General features: G+C 33.2%; 2 protein-coding genes across 2 annotated transcripts; one reads left to right on the forward strand and one right to left on the reverse strand.

The window, feature by feature from the left end:
* LOC126913870 (nucleoprotein TPR) lies at window positions 1-9,924 on the forward strand. The gene is made up of 16 exons (XM_050717094.1): window positions 1-325; window positions 602-764; window positions 856-1,077; window positions 1,157-1,716; window positions 1,783-2,174; window positions 2,257-2,516; window positions 2,591-3,120; window positions 3,200-3,724; window positions 3,810-4,282; window positions 4,365-4,811; window positions 4,898-6,898; window positions 6,978-7,388; window positions 7,470-7,835; window positions 7,913-8,096; window positions 8,182-8,505; window positions 9,091-9,924. Exons 1-16 carry the CDS (start codon window positions 154-156, stop codon window positions 9,201-9,203), a joined length of 7,143 nt encoding a protein of 2,380 aa, XP_050573051.1. The 5' UTR covers window positions 1-153; the 3' UTR covers window positions 9,204-9,924.
* Window positions 9,925-10,904: 980 nt separating this feature from the next.
* On the reverse strand, window positions 10,905-12,388 carry LOC126913942 (uncharacterized). The gene has a single exon (XM_050717256.1). The coding sequence runs from the start codon at window positions 11,546-11,548 to the stop codon at window positions 11,054-11,056; it is 495 nt and encodes a 164-aa protein (XP_050573213.1). The 5' UTR covers window positions 11,549-12,388; the 3' UTR covers window positions 10,905-11,053.
* Between the last annotated feature and the right edge of the window lie 2,289 nt (window positions 12,389-14,677).

The raw sequence follows: 14,677 nt of genomic DNA on the forward strand, positions 1-14,677 counted from the left end.
CAGTTCGATAAAAGCCATAGTGATTTACAGAGAGAAAGGTGATATACATTGAATGTTTGATCAAATGTGTTTTCGATCGAGCCTGATTATTAATAAAGTATTAACTCATTATTGAAGAAAGATTTTCTTGATTGAGCAATATCGAACGAAAAGATGGAGAAAACAGAAGAGAACGAACATAATGTGTTGGGAGAAGTTTTAACTGAAGAAGAATTAACGCAAGTTCCTGACGCACTTGCAAAAAAACTTAATGCTTATTTCAATGAAAAATTCGAACAGTACATTACAGCAAAAGCAGTTTTTGAAACTAATAGAAAAAATTTTGGTAAGTTTGAATTGAATTTTATATTTTTTATTACTATAACGGTTGACTAGTATATTTACACAAAGGAGATAACCTCTCCATTGGAATGTGCCGCATTCATTAAATAGTTTACATTAAATATCTTATTACATATATAAAAGAAACTTTGCTATAAAAAACTTGATGGCCAATTTTATTATTTAATTATATGTATATTACAAAGTCTTTATTTTTGTAATATTAATAAAATTGGGTTATTAAAAATGAACAAAATTTTTATTTTTGAAATTTTATTAGACCAAACTTTAGATAAACTACAAAAGGATTTAACAGAAGAAAAATCAGACTCTGAAGAATGTAAGGGAAAACTTGAATTGGCAGAAAAATATACTACTGAACTACAAACTAGTTTAGATCAAACTAAAGGTGAAATACAAAAGCTACAGGAGACTGTTAAAAGGTACATGTTGTTTATGTTTTGTTATAAAAAAGTATTATTATATATGCACAATACATATGATTATAATAATTAATTATTTAATTATTTACAGATTAGAAAAAGAAAATGGTGATTTGCGTCGTCATAGAGATACAGTTGTGGATGAAAGGGATGCATTGCAATTACAAGTTGAAAGGCGAGATAGAGAAATTGAGAGAATGCATACTGAATTATCTTCTTTGGGCACTCAATTGCGAAATGCTATTGCTGCAAAATGTCAAGCTTTAGCAGAAACAGAAGAAATTCGAAGTCTTGATATGACTCTTGAATTCAAGTATGTATTTACATAATAAATATTTCATTATGGATTCAAATCTTCACAAAACTTTAATATATTATTTGAAATATTTTAGAGAAAAACGTTTAGAACAAGAAAGGACTCTTTTATCACAGCAAATGGCTAGTCTTGAAGAAGAATTGGCAAAGAGAATATCAGAATTACAGTCAACAAGAGCAGAAGCTTCTGCACGAGCGCTCTTAACGGATACACGTTTGGCACAACGTGATGAAGAATTGCGTATTGCAAATGAAGCAACAGCACAGTTACGAGAATTATACACATCTCTTCAACGACGCTGCGATGAACTATCTCAAAAATTAGAAGAACAACGTACACACGAAATTGCTATGCATGCCTCTTATCGAGAAGAAATTGGTGCTCAGACTAGATTAGCAGATCTTTATAAAGGCATGGCAGATGAAGCAAATGCAAAAGCTGAGGAATTTAGTAATGCAGTTAAAGAACTTCAGGAATTATTAGAACATGCTACTGAACAGTATGGAACGCTAGAGACAACACATAATCAACTTCAGTTACAACATAAGCAAGAGTTAGTAGAAAAAGAACAGAAGATAGATGAGCTTTTAAAAGAATTAAATCATGCAAATGAGTTATTGAAAAATATTAAACAAGGTAATTATTTTATTGTTATCTTTGTAGAATCTTATTTGTCTAATAATCATACAATTCTTTTAACAGAACGGTTAGATCAAGCTGTTGAACAGCTTGCACCTACAGCAGCCATAGCTAGTCGGGTGCTTAGAAAAGGCTTAAGCCTTACTCAAATTTATACGCAATTAGTTGATGTAACAAATGAGTTGACTTCAGAACGAGAAGAAAATGGACGTCTAAAATCACAAATGGACATTATTTTACGTGAATTAGAAGAAAAGGCTCCTGTTTTACAACAACAACGTGAAGATTATGAAACTGCGATGGCAAATATTGGTACATTAACATCAAGATTAGATGAACTTTTAGTAGAAAATCATAGACTACAAGAAACATCTGATGAAGCAAATCGCATTGCTAAGCACCATACTAAAGAAAATCAAAGGTTAAAAACAGAAGTATCAGATTTAGCTAGACAGGTAAGCAATTAAAGCTAGATGTACATGCTTATATATTTTTGAGTATATAATGAAATTTGTATGCAATATTTGCTATTTTTAGGTGTGCTTCCTTTTAAAAGAAGTTCAAGAGAGTAGAATTAGTGCAGCTGTTGATACAAGTGAATTTTCAATGGATATGGATAATCTTGCCTCATCTGAAATTATTAGTAAAAAGCTTGTTACTTTCAAAGATATTGAAGAATTACAAGAAAATAATCAGAAGTTATTATCAATAGTTCGTACACTATCATCAAGACAAGAAGAAATAGAAAGAGCAACAGATGAAATAAATTCTGGCGAAATGAAAGAAAAATTAGATAGGTTTGTAATTGTACTAAAAATGTATTACAATAATGTTTGATTTCATTTATTTTAGTTTTCCATAATTATAATAGGTACCTAGAACAATTGGAAGACATGCAAGCTGCTCAAGACAGACAAACCAAGATGTTAGAAGGTCTTTTACGACAACGGGACATGTATAAAAATATGTATCAGCAATGTTTAAAGCAGGGAAATGTAACAGAAAAAAAGGAACTATCTATGACACAAGAAGAAGAAGAAGGGAGGGAAATTAATGGAGTAAAACCTGTTAAAGATGAAGTGGCTACTATTACTCAAGATGATGTTAATAGAGAAAAAGAATTGCAAAAACAATTAACAGAAACCGAAACTAAATTGAAACAGATTACAGATGATTATGAAACATACAAAAAAGAGAGGGCAGCCCATGAACGAATGTTAGGAGAGGAAGTAGAAAGGCTTAGGAAAGAAGCAGAAGCTCATTCAGACAGATGTTGCAGATTAAAAGCGCAGTTAGATTCGGCTAATGATAGATTTAATCTTTTACAACCAAATGTTGCTTCTTATAAGTCTCAAATAAAAGTTCTTGAAGAAAAATGTTTAAATTACAATGTGACAATTGGTATGAAATATTTGTTATGTTCACAGATATTATGCTAAATAAATATTAATAACTATTGATAAGTTGTTTCTTTTTATAGGTAAACATGAGCAAAGCTTAATGATTTTAAAAGATGAAGCTTTGGCAGCTCAAACGCGACTATCTCGTGCTGAAGTACAATTAGAAAACTTACGTCGATCTCTTTCAATTTTAAGTGATTCTGAAAGTCGCCTTATGAAAGAACGTGAAACATATCAGAGAGAACGTCAAACGCAAGCTTTATTGCGAGCAGACGTTGAATCTATTAAAGCAAGTTTGGAACGGGTTCAAGCTGAAGGTCAATTACGTGCTGAACAGCGTCTAGATGATGCTACAAGAGAATGCGCCGCTTTAAGACGTCGTTTACAGGAAGAACAAGATCGATTTAGAGAATTGTCTGCACATTTAGAAAGACAACTTACCACAGCTCAAGAAAGATTAACCGAAGAACGTAATGTAACTGAACAAATTCGCATAGAATTGGAACAAGTTCGTCAGTCTGATTCTCAAAATGCACAACGTATAGAAGAACTTAATACGAAACTAAGACAAGCTGCTACTCATTCAATATCTAAACCTTTCACTGGTATGTATGAAATATAGAGTTAAATTTTCATTTATTTAATTAGAGGTAATTATAAATAAAATTCTGTGCATATTTAAACTTGCAGGTGATGAATATCCTGTAAAGAGATTAAAAGAACTTGAAATGCAACTTGCGACGATACAAGCAGAAGCAAAATCTTTATCCGAACAACTAAAAAGTTCACGGCAGCAAAGCCAACAATATTGCGACATTGCAGAAAGTGCAGAAGCTCAATTAAGGGAGGTAACGGTGCAACATAATAAATGTAAAGAAGAATTAGAAACTGCTTTAAAAGAAGCGCGTGTAGAAATAATATCCCTTCAAAAGAAAGTTCAAGAATTAGTAGAAGAATTAGCAAAAGTTTCTAATGGTCAACAAGAAACTGATTCAGAATTAAGAGAAAAGTTAGCTGATGCAGAGAGAAAACTTGAAGAATTAGATGAAGTTAAAGGAGAATTAGAAATTGTAAAAGGTGATTTACATAACGCTTCAGTATCAGTTAAAGAAGCGGAAGAGAAGTATGCTAGAGAAATGGTATTGCATTCAACAGATTTGCAGGTAAACATAATCATCACTTCATTTATGCAAATAAATAAAATACGGAATGTAATGTAATTCTTTGTTATCGCCTCATTTATAGATATTAGCGAAATTGAAAGAAGATGCCCAAACAGTAGAACAAAAGATAGCAAGCTTAACTCAAGAAAAAAATGCAGCTACAGAAGCTTTAAATCTTGAGAGAGAAGCTTGTCAAGAAAGAGAAAAAAGATTACATGAAGAAATCCAAGAAATGCAACAAAGAATATCAGATCTGGATGCACAAAATGCTATTTTGCACACTCAAATTCAAGAATTAAGTGACAAGACTGCAATCATGCATAGCCAACAATCAAAGATAGCTGAACAGGGAAGTCCTGATACTAGTTTGGAAGCAATGAATCGTAGCTTTAGTGGACTTGAAGATGATTCCAAATCTGCTGAACAGTTATTAAGAGTAATGAAATATCTAAGACGTGAAAAAGATTTAGCTGTAGCAAAATTTGATGTTCTAAGAGCAGAAAATCTTAGATTGAAATCACAAGTGGAAGTTAGTATTCAAGTTTCTTTACTAAAATTTTAATTTGTATAACTTTTTAATGCAATGTAACTGTTAATACTTTTTCATTAATTTAGGTTATGGAAAAAAGATTAAAGGAAACAGAAGCTGCCCTTAATTCGGAAAGAGAAAAGTCTGAAATTGATGTAGTAACAACATCTAAACACGCAGAGTTATTGCGGAAAGTTGAAACTTTAAATGCCATCACAGATTCCAATAGAATCCTAAGAGAGGAAAGAGATAGTTTAAGTGCAAAAGTTTCAGAGCTCACCGCAAAAGTTGCAGCACTTTCTGAAGAAGTAGTACCACTTCGAGCTACATCACGAGATTTACAAGCGAAGACTGAAGCCTTATTACAAGAAAATACAAGTCTTAAAGGAGAAGCAACTAGATGGAGACAAAGAGCTAATATATTAGTAGAAAGGGCGAACAAAACAAGTCCGGAAGATTGGCGTAGGTTACAAACTGAAAGGGAAAATCTTAGTAAACTGCTTACATCTGAACGTGAAACACATGCTAAACGCGCGGAAGAATTAAATCAGTTGAAAACAGAAAAAGGTGTATTAGAAGAACAGCTATCAATACTCCAGAAACAAGTACAAACTCAGGGAGAAGAAATTCAAAAAGCATCTGAAGAAGCACGTAAATTGGGTCAAGACTTAAATGAAGCTCTTGCTGACTCTTCTTTGAAAGCTAAGGATTTAGTAACATTAAGAAAAGAGCTTGGTGATAAAGAAGTAGTCTTGAATGACATAAAGAATAAAGAGATTCAAATAAGAAAAATAGCGAAAAAATACAAGACTCAGTTTGAAGAACTGGCGAAAACAGTAGAAGAAGAAAAGAGTAAATCTGAAGAGTCTCGAATGTCGGCTGGTACTTCTGGAAATGAAGATGTTGGTCGTGTATCTCAAGAACGTGAAGATCAATTACGAGAAGAAGGCAGGCAAGAATTGCGTCAAGCAAATCTAGAATTAACATCAAAGCTTGATGAATTATCTCGTCAAATGATAGTTGTACAAAATGAAGCAGAATCGTTGAAGAAAGAGATCGATACGATGAACAGGACACGCGTTGAGAAAGAAGAACGTGTTAGACGAGCATTAACGACGGCAAGAACTGAGCTCATGCGGCTAAGAGAATCAAAGAAAATTTGCGAAAAGGAATTAATTGACTTAAAAGCTAAAGTCGAAGCTGGTGCTACCGAATCAGATACTGCTGAACATGATGCTAGACTTGTAGCACTTAAATCTCAAATGGAAAGTAGAATCTCTCGTCTGGAACATGAAAAGTCAGAAATTCAGGCAGAAAAAGAAACTCTTGTACAAAGAGTAACTCAACTACAGCGACAAGTAGCTGGTGTTAGTGGAATTAGTGCCACTACGGAACCACCAACGGCTAATATTAAACCTATGTCTGCTCGCGCTGAAACTCCATTAGCGAGTATTCGACCTATGAGTGTAGTAGTACAGTCTAGAACAGCTGCCGTTTTACCCACAACTGCAAGTGCACCAGTAATGGTTGCGCCTCATCAACAGCAACAGCCACAGCAACAGGTGGTGCATACTACTGAAACGAGTTCACCAACTAGTAGTCTTCCAGATTTTCAACCAGCTAGTACTAGTAGTAGTTCATCACAGACAGCGCCAAATACTTTACGACAACTCGTTGTTCAACCACAATTAAGTGAATCAGCAGAATCAACACAGAGGGAAGACCCAGAAAGTGCAGAAACACTTAGTGTACAACAGCAGCAATGTCAACAACAACAGCAGCAACAACAACAGCAGACTGTTGCATTAGTTAGTCCAAGAGTGGAACAACAACAACAACAGCAACAAGCTGCTGTCAGTGATCAACAGCAGACTGTGGCTAGCAGTTCTACTCAGTCAGTAAGCACATCGCAAGCTTCGACAGGTCATAAACGTCCTAGAGCTCTTGATTCAACAGCATCGGGGTCTGGAATTGTTGAAGGTGTAGATCACAGTAGGCAGGAGCAAGTGCTTAGTCCCAAATCTAAACGGTCTAGACAAGAAATGTCATCTACTGCTAGTGCAAGCGCTTCAGAGGTCGAGTACCAGGTGAATTTAAATAATAAAAGTGTAGGAAATATTAAACGATAATTAAATATTTAGAATGATGTACTTATTTAATTTTCAGGTACCAACATCAAGCCAACGAGATCAAGATGAGGAGGTAGAAGAAGGCTGTGTTGTTGTAGTAGATTGCGACGAAGGTGAAGGAGGTGGTAATCATCAAACTCAGGAAGAAGAAGAATTTGATAATGACCCATATGAAGAAATGGAAGAAGAAGAGGAGATACCTTATGAAGTGGAAGTAGAAGTGGAAAGAGATAATAATGAAGTTGAAATTATAATGGGAGAAGATTCTACAAGTGTAGAAGTTCCTAGACAAGCACAAGTAACAGTACCTACGAATCAACAGCAACAACAGTCGGAAGCAATTAGTAGTGCTGAACCAACAGGAGAACCACCTACATCGTTCGGAACTCGATCTTCACGTGGAATTGCGCCAATGCCTAGACAACAACAACAACAACATCTTCTTTTGGTATATATTCATTTTTGTATACAGAGATAAGGGGATAGAAAGACGGAAATAAAGCATCTCTTTTAATGAAATTAATTTTAGCCGCAACAAGGATATGAAGATGGTGGCGATGATAGTATAGTGCCAAGTACGCCAACTTTATTCGTACCACGTCGCGGAGACGGATTTGGAGAAGCTGTAAGTTCACCTCAAGTTCCCCAAGGACGTTTTACTTTTGGAGATTCGTCTGCGCCAACAACAGCATCATCGACTCCTTCGTTATCAACTCCTTCTGGATCAGCAACTCGGACGATATTTGGGTCATCTAGTTCTGGTGTAGCACAAGTAATTCAAGAAAGTATGGATGATACGCGAATGGATCTTGCTCAATTAGAAGATGGTGGTACTGGTCGTAGTGTACCTACTACTCCTTTACAAGTTTCACCAGCAGCTGATTTACCACCTTCGGTATAAAAATAATTAAATATTTTTATATAATATTCTAGCATTTCATTTTGTTATGTAATTAAACGACGTACTTCTAGACAAGTAGTGGACCTACAGAAGAACAGGAAACTCCAGTTTCAGTAACACCGGTATCAGTAACGGGTACTACTGATGTTAGTGAGGAGCCTACAATACCAAGTATTCGTGTACTTGGTGTTGACGATCAACAACATAATCAAACTGAAATGATTACAGAATCTATTAGCACGACGCCGACTGAAGGTAATTATAAGCTATGTTAATATCAATAAAAATTCTAAATAATTGCATATCACTAAATAAATAAATTATAAATAATTACATGTAGGTATGAGCTCAGAAGGTGAAAAACGTACAGATGAAACTGGTCCTTTAATCTCTGGAGATGATGATGCAGTAGATACAGGCGAAGGAACTGAAGAACCAGTATGTGATATAGTGGAAGATGAAGTAGAAGAAAGTCGTGAAGCGGAAGCATCTCCGTCCAGTAATACTCGGCAAAGGGCAATGGCAGCAGCTAATGCCGCAGCTGCAGCAAATGGTGCTAGAGGAGCTACGGCACGACGGTCGGCAAGATCGCAAGATCGATTTAGAACGCGTGGTAGTCGACCTACACCTATTGTATGGGAAAGTCAACAACCTGGCGGTAGAGGTAAGTGCAATCGTGTGAGGTGTATGTAAGCGATAGAAGGTTTAGAGACACTAGAGTATGTTTAACAATACAATTTATTAAAGTATACCCTAAGTGTACACTAGTCGTATAACACAACTTGCAGGCTTGATTCGTGATTACGAATATATCGGCGCAGGGGAAGTATCAACTTAGCTGTTACTGCTCGTGTCACTCGATAACAAAGGTTGCTTCGCTTCCCTATTCGCTATATTTATAACCGTCGGAGTTGACAAAAGGCGTCGGGATTTTAATTTCGAAGGTATTCTCGAAAGATCCCAACGGACGCTGAACTCTCGACCTTGTTTACGAATTTTGACTTTTCGGGTAGTCGACTCGAAGGCATATGACCACGACAAAAACGACGGATTCTGATTGACCTTCGGTAACCGCCTAAGGTTGTCGGATCTATGATAAACTAATCTATCGGTAAACACGGTTTTTGTGTAGCGGGTTCACTGGACGGAAACCGTTGTGAATTTTACCGTCGAGTGCCGTTATACGTGAATGATAAATTTTGAAATAAGAATATATTTTCCTAATATAAAAATTTGGTGTGTTTCAAAGGGCAAAACGTAATGCGAGGACACGCAACAAGGGGAGCAAATAGTGAAACAGGAAGAGGACGTGGAACAAGAGGCCGGCGAATGCGATCTAAATATTCTTATGCGCGATTCTAAAATTAAATAATTTTGTATACGAACTCATGCGGAAACTTTAACGTTGTTGTCTTTGCAAACGAACGGTGTAAGAAATGTTGACTATTAATATATCGACTTTCAAGACAAGGATACTTTTACTTAGCATTAAACAATATGTTTGTTGTACAGATACATTTGTCGATGTAACATTTGTTATACCTAAACTTAGATGAAACTATGATATAAGTCTTATAATGGCAGTATATATCTACCTTTTCAAATGGGAACTATGTGAAATTAAAAACGTAATGTCGATTTCTAATTCTTCGGAATCTAAAGTAACATTCCTTTGTTGAGGCTAAGAAATTAAATTAAAACTAAACAGCATTTAAGGTGTTTTGTTTATATATTCTTGGAACTGATTTTTATATAATTATTATTCAAATTTCATATAATGTTGATATGGTTCATAGTACAAATGTATTTATGCAAAATATTTTGTACAAGACGTATATCATGAATTCATGTGTTGAGTTTCATAAATTACACAATGTTCGTCATAAATATTTTATTAAAAATGTTCGACAAGACATGTAACAAGTATTTTATTTTATATAAGTGCATTGCTTTTTTTGTATTTTACAAATTTAAGTATGAATTCTACTATCTTTTTCAACAGTCCTATAAGTAGGCAATGGAGACATATATTTATATATTATGTTTCAACTTCCAACTATCAATAAATAATATAAAATATCTACCTAAGTTTTATTTGTATACTTATGGTATCTGTTTAAATACAATTTGACATTTATTATGAAATTTACTATTAGAATAAATAAAAGGTATTTATTACGTTCCACACACAGAAGATGCGTAATAATACAATATATTTTATACCTCAGTCTCTTGTGTAGTTTAGTCGTATTTTAAAATAACATTATTAATTAATACTTCTTCAGTATTCAAATATCTTGTATTGTTTGCAAAAACTTACACATACGAGTGAATTAAAAAAATATGGCAAATATGTATAAATACTGGAGATATAATTGATTAATAAATATCAGTTTTACATGTTTTACAATACAATTAAGACGAAATCTATCAGTACTATGATTTCGATGTTACTACTGTATAAATATGACAATATCACAATAATGAATATTAAATCCCTCTTCTAAAAGAGTCAGAGTGATTTCTAAAATAATAATACACTTTGGTCCCCTTTATTTCTTTTTAATGTTGTTAAAAATAATTGTAAGATAGTGCACGAAATATGACTAGTTACATAAATAATTAATTACTTCTACATAAATACATAATTACTTCTTTTTTTGTTTTTCGTTTGTGGTTTGAAAAAATAATGAAAAGCTTTAATGTTAATATAAGAATCTAGATTGTGAAAATTAACTTCATCATTTACTTTTTAATTGTTACAGAACGCCTACTTTTCTTAATTAAATCCATGATATTTCTGATAATGGGAAAGTAGAAGTTTGCTATAAATATGAATAGATTGTCAAATTTTTTCACTTCTTGAGAAGTTGTATAAATTCGTTGCGTAACAGAACTAATAATATACATACACATATATATTTCTTGTAAAACAGGTGTCCATCAACCATTCTATGATAATTTGATGTTGGAGAGACAATCATCACGTCGTTGGGCTTTATGCCAAGTTTCTGTGCACACTAAACGTTTCCGAACTAAACCGGTAAATTAAAGTAAACTAACTCAAGCAAAATAAAAACTTTAACATTCTTAATTACATATTTTGATTCATTAACAATTTTTTTTATAAATCAATACTGTGTGTTATATTTACAATTTGTTATGCAGAAGTCACTTATTTTGAAACGTCTCCCTTTAGTCTATCTGATCAACTAATTTGAAATTAAAGTCACGTTAGGCTGTTGATGCTCTAGTCGATACCGATCACTGATTCTGGTCATTTCACAGGAACATTGACCATGCTGTTCCACGCTGATCCATTGTCGTCTGTTATTAGTCCTGTTACTAGTTTCGTAACTCATTACCTCAATTTCAATCTCTTCATAATAGATCGCTGATTGTACAGGTAGACAACTCATATCTGAATTCATGCAGCATCCGGAGTGTCCGTCACATCGCTTTACGACAATATAAACAGGCTGAATGGTACTCTCCCCAGGATCCTGATGCAAGTTTTGCATCAAGTCTCTTAGATGGTACGCTCGAAATTGTGGTTTTTTACAAACAAACATGCTGGACGTTTTCACTGCTTCAGATAAAGTAATCCTATTGCTATTTATCGCCGTTGATCGCACCATGTTGTCCAAAGCCAATAGGATGAGTATCATTAACTCCAATAGGAAAGTCTTCAATGATCTATTTCTCATGCCTCGTATCTGTTAATTTATACTATAATTCTTATTGAATAATGTATGTTGTATCACTATGATTATCTTTACACGCACAGTTTGGGCAAATTGAAAAATTCAATTTGAATCTCACTGAAGATCACGTTCATAAATTCAAATTTTACGGCGCGATACTTGGTGAACACGTTTGAGATGTGTCTTCTCTAGCCAAATTACACGAACCACTGATATGTAGTCGTATCAAGAGGCATCCAACTGAGACTTTCCTGCTGCCAGAAGTGTATTTATACATGGAAGAGCTTGCACACACTTCACGCAAGGTATACACGTATCGTTACATTCATGCACACGCAAAATCTGATATCCTACAATTCTGCGGTAACATTTACTCATGCATTCCTTAAACCACTCAAAATATCCCGATGCATGGGAATTGTCACACTTTCTATCGTATGCGTCATGGATTCCATCCTGGAATATGCCTTAAAGCTTAATACAGAGATGTTAAATTTTTAAAATACTATAATACACAATAATGTAATATACAATAAGAAAATTATCATTTTATAACTATTTTTCAATTTAACATATTCTTCAAACGTAAATTCACACAATAAACTCTTATAATTTGCTACTCTCTTCGACATATTTGTCAATGCGATCGACTAACTTTCCGATAAGAGGATGTACGCGCTTATATCAAAGTCGAACTTCGACTTTTCTTTTATTGGTATGTTACTTGAGCAAGCTATCACTCATATACATATGAAACTTTTAATACATATTCAACAAATTCATTTCGGACAAGCTATTCATAACTCAATGGACAATCAATGATGTAAGTAAGATTGTAATAATTGCGGGAGTCATTTTTTTTTTATTGAAGTTTACAAAGATGTAGTAAGCTTTTTCTTATAAGTAAAATTGACTCATATTAATATGATTCATTGAAAGTCGAGTACAATAAATAATTGAGAAATATGCGGTTGTGTTACATCTTCCTATCTTCTACCTCCTACTATTTTCCTCATTGTTTCATAAAAAAATCTCCAGTCGATATATTAAAGTCAGGTTGTAAACTATGGTTCTGAGATTTCAAGGAACATTAACTTCTCTTATAATTTGAGAATTTTCCACAAACAAAACTGCTAGAATGATGTTTTGCGGTCGAATATTTGTTGCAAAGGAAGAATTGAAGTGGTCATTTTCTCGCAACGACCCCTTTGAAATATAGTTTTAAGTTGTTGGTGCAAGATATGTCCAAGGTATGCGATGCACTCAACTGTATAAATATTTGCTTATTCTTAAGATTTCTTTGAATTTATAAAATATATTTTTTATTTATCTATCTTGATCTTCATTTTTTATTAAAAAAAAAATAATAATACACAGAAAATTGAGATAAATTTTATATCTTGATTCTAATAAAGCAGGTGAAGTATTCAAAATTACTCTCAATGAGAATGTATTAGCTATTTCCTCTTTCATAAAATGTATTCTGCATTATCCAATCCATTAGATATATTTCTTGTGTAAATTTCGTTTATATACATTTCGTCCGTAAAAATATAATTATGCTGATTGCAACAAACAGAACAGATTAAATAAAACAAGTTTTCTCATGCTTTCCCGCATGAGATCTATTCGTGTATATAAATATGTAACTTTTATTTAGGTATTTATTTATTCTCGCGAAGTTACGCGATTATATTACCATTCCTTATATTATATAAAGATATAGATCAATGTGATCTATAATTGAATTCAATCGACTATACATACTGTTTCATTTACATACGTGAAGAGTAATACATTGACTTTGCAATTATTCTCAATAAACTCTTATCTCTGGACTATGTTTGATAAAAGAACAGTGATACTAAGAATAGAAACGTAATAGAGATACAAAGAATAGAAAAGAGACAAACATTTTACTTGATTGAATAAAATTTTTATGAAATCAGGAACTATTTAATCTTCAAATATAAGCACTATACCGAGTACATTTACTTTCTGATCGCGGATGTAAGTACATGAATCATCGGCTAACCATCATTTCAAATTTCCAAATGGTTACTTGTAAGAGAGTAGAAATTCGCTTGTATCTTATTTTGACAATTCGCCATACAATTAATTTTCTCCCAGTTTTCTGTTTTATATTTTGTGAAAGCCTCTTATATGCTTTGTACATATATACTTTTCCTCATCGTATTCTTCATAATTGCTTTTTATTCATATTTTTATTGATTAATCTATTTACTGGTACAGAAAGAACATCTTTCTTAAGAGGCATTAATGTATTTACTACGACATTATAATTTCAGTTATAAGAGATATGATTAATAGTAAAATTGTGGGTGTGACGATTAGTAATTTCACGGATTCATTTGACGTTACGGCATAGCCCTCATAGTGCAAATAAAAATAAAATATATAATGAACGTGTTAGTGAAAGAAGTCGCGTAATTCAATAAATATCAATTCTTAAATGAGATTAAAATAATCAACTAGAAAATTTTGATTACATAAGGAGAAAATAAGAATAAAGCAACTAAAACAACATTTTTTTCAAAAAAGCACAATAAAATTTCTAATAATGTGATTTCTTAAAATCTAGTAGATAGTTGTCTTCAATGATCAAGGCTATCAACCGATATACCTACACACAAAATTCCATTAACGGTTCATAGATTCACAACTTCGCATACCATTGAGTCAGTTCCATGAATAGCTGTTAACGGATATTCGTAACATGAGTTTCGATTTGTGCAACCGTTGGTCACTCTCACCTTCCATATAAAAAATTTTCAGATACAGATATTTTATTCATTTGATAAATGGCACCATAAAAAATTATCTTTTACTATTTATACATCGTGTAAAAATTAAAAGAATGTCATGAGTAAATTTTGCAATCAGACACTTCGCAGACGGTTGCAATGACTCACTGCAACCTGTCGCATCATATAACACTGAAGACCAGAGAGGGTCGAGATACTTCATGCCATGCCGCTATATTAAACAGTTTCTTTAACTTAATCATACAGATCTGCTGACATTTAATCGTTCCTCTGAATGAAAATTAAGAATATAAATATTTATGTGAATTATTACTTTCGTAATAACGATTGAATATTAGATTTAAAT

Source organism: Bombus affinis, chromosome 2 (genome assembly GCF_024516045.1).
Source record: "Bombus affinis isolate iyBomAffi1 chromosome 2, iyBomAffi1.2, whole genome shotgun sequence".
Classification (NCBI taxonomy): domain Eukaryota; kingdom Metazoa; phylum Arthropoda; class Insecta; order Hymenoptera; family Apidae; genus Bombus; species Bombus affinis.

Excerpts from the sequence above, each read along its gene's own strand:
- LOC126913870 (XM_050717094.1), top strand. The coding sequence starts at position 154 with ATGGAGAAAACAGAAGAGAACGAACATAATGTGTTGGGAGAAGTTTTA. Across the intron at positions 765-855 it reads CTACAGGAGACTGTTAAAAG|ATTAGAAAAAGAAAATGGTG; the intron begins GTACATGTTGTT and ends AATTATTTACAG. Across the intron at positions 4,812-4,897 it reads GATTGAAATCACAAGTGGAA|GTTATGGAAAAAAGATTAAA; the intron begins GTTAGTATTCAA and ends TCATTAATTTAG.
- LOC126913942 (XM_050717256.1), bottom strand. The coding sequence starts at position 11,548 with ATGAGAAATAGATCATTGAAGACTTTCCTATTGGAGTTAATGATACTC.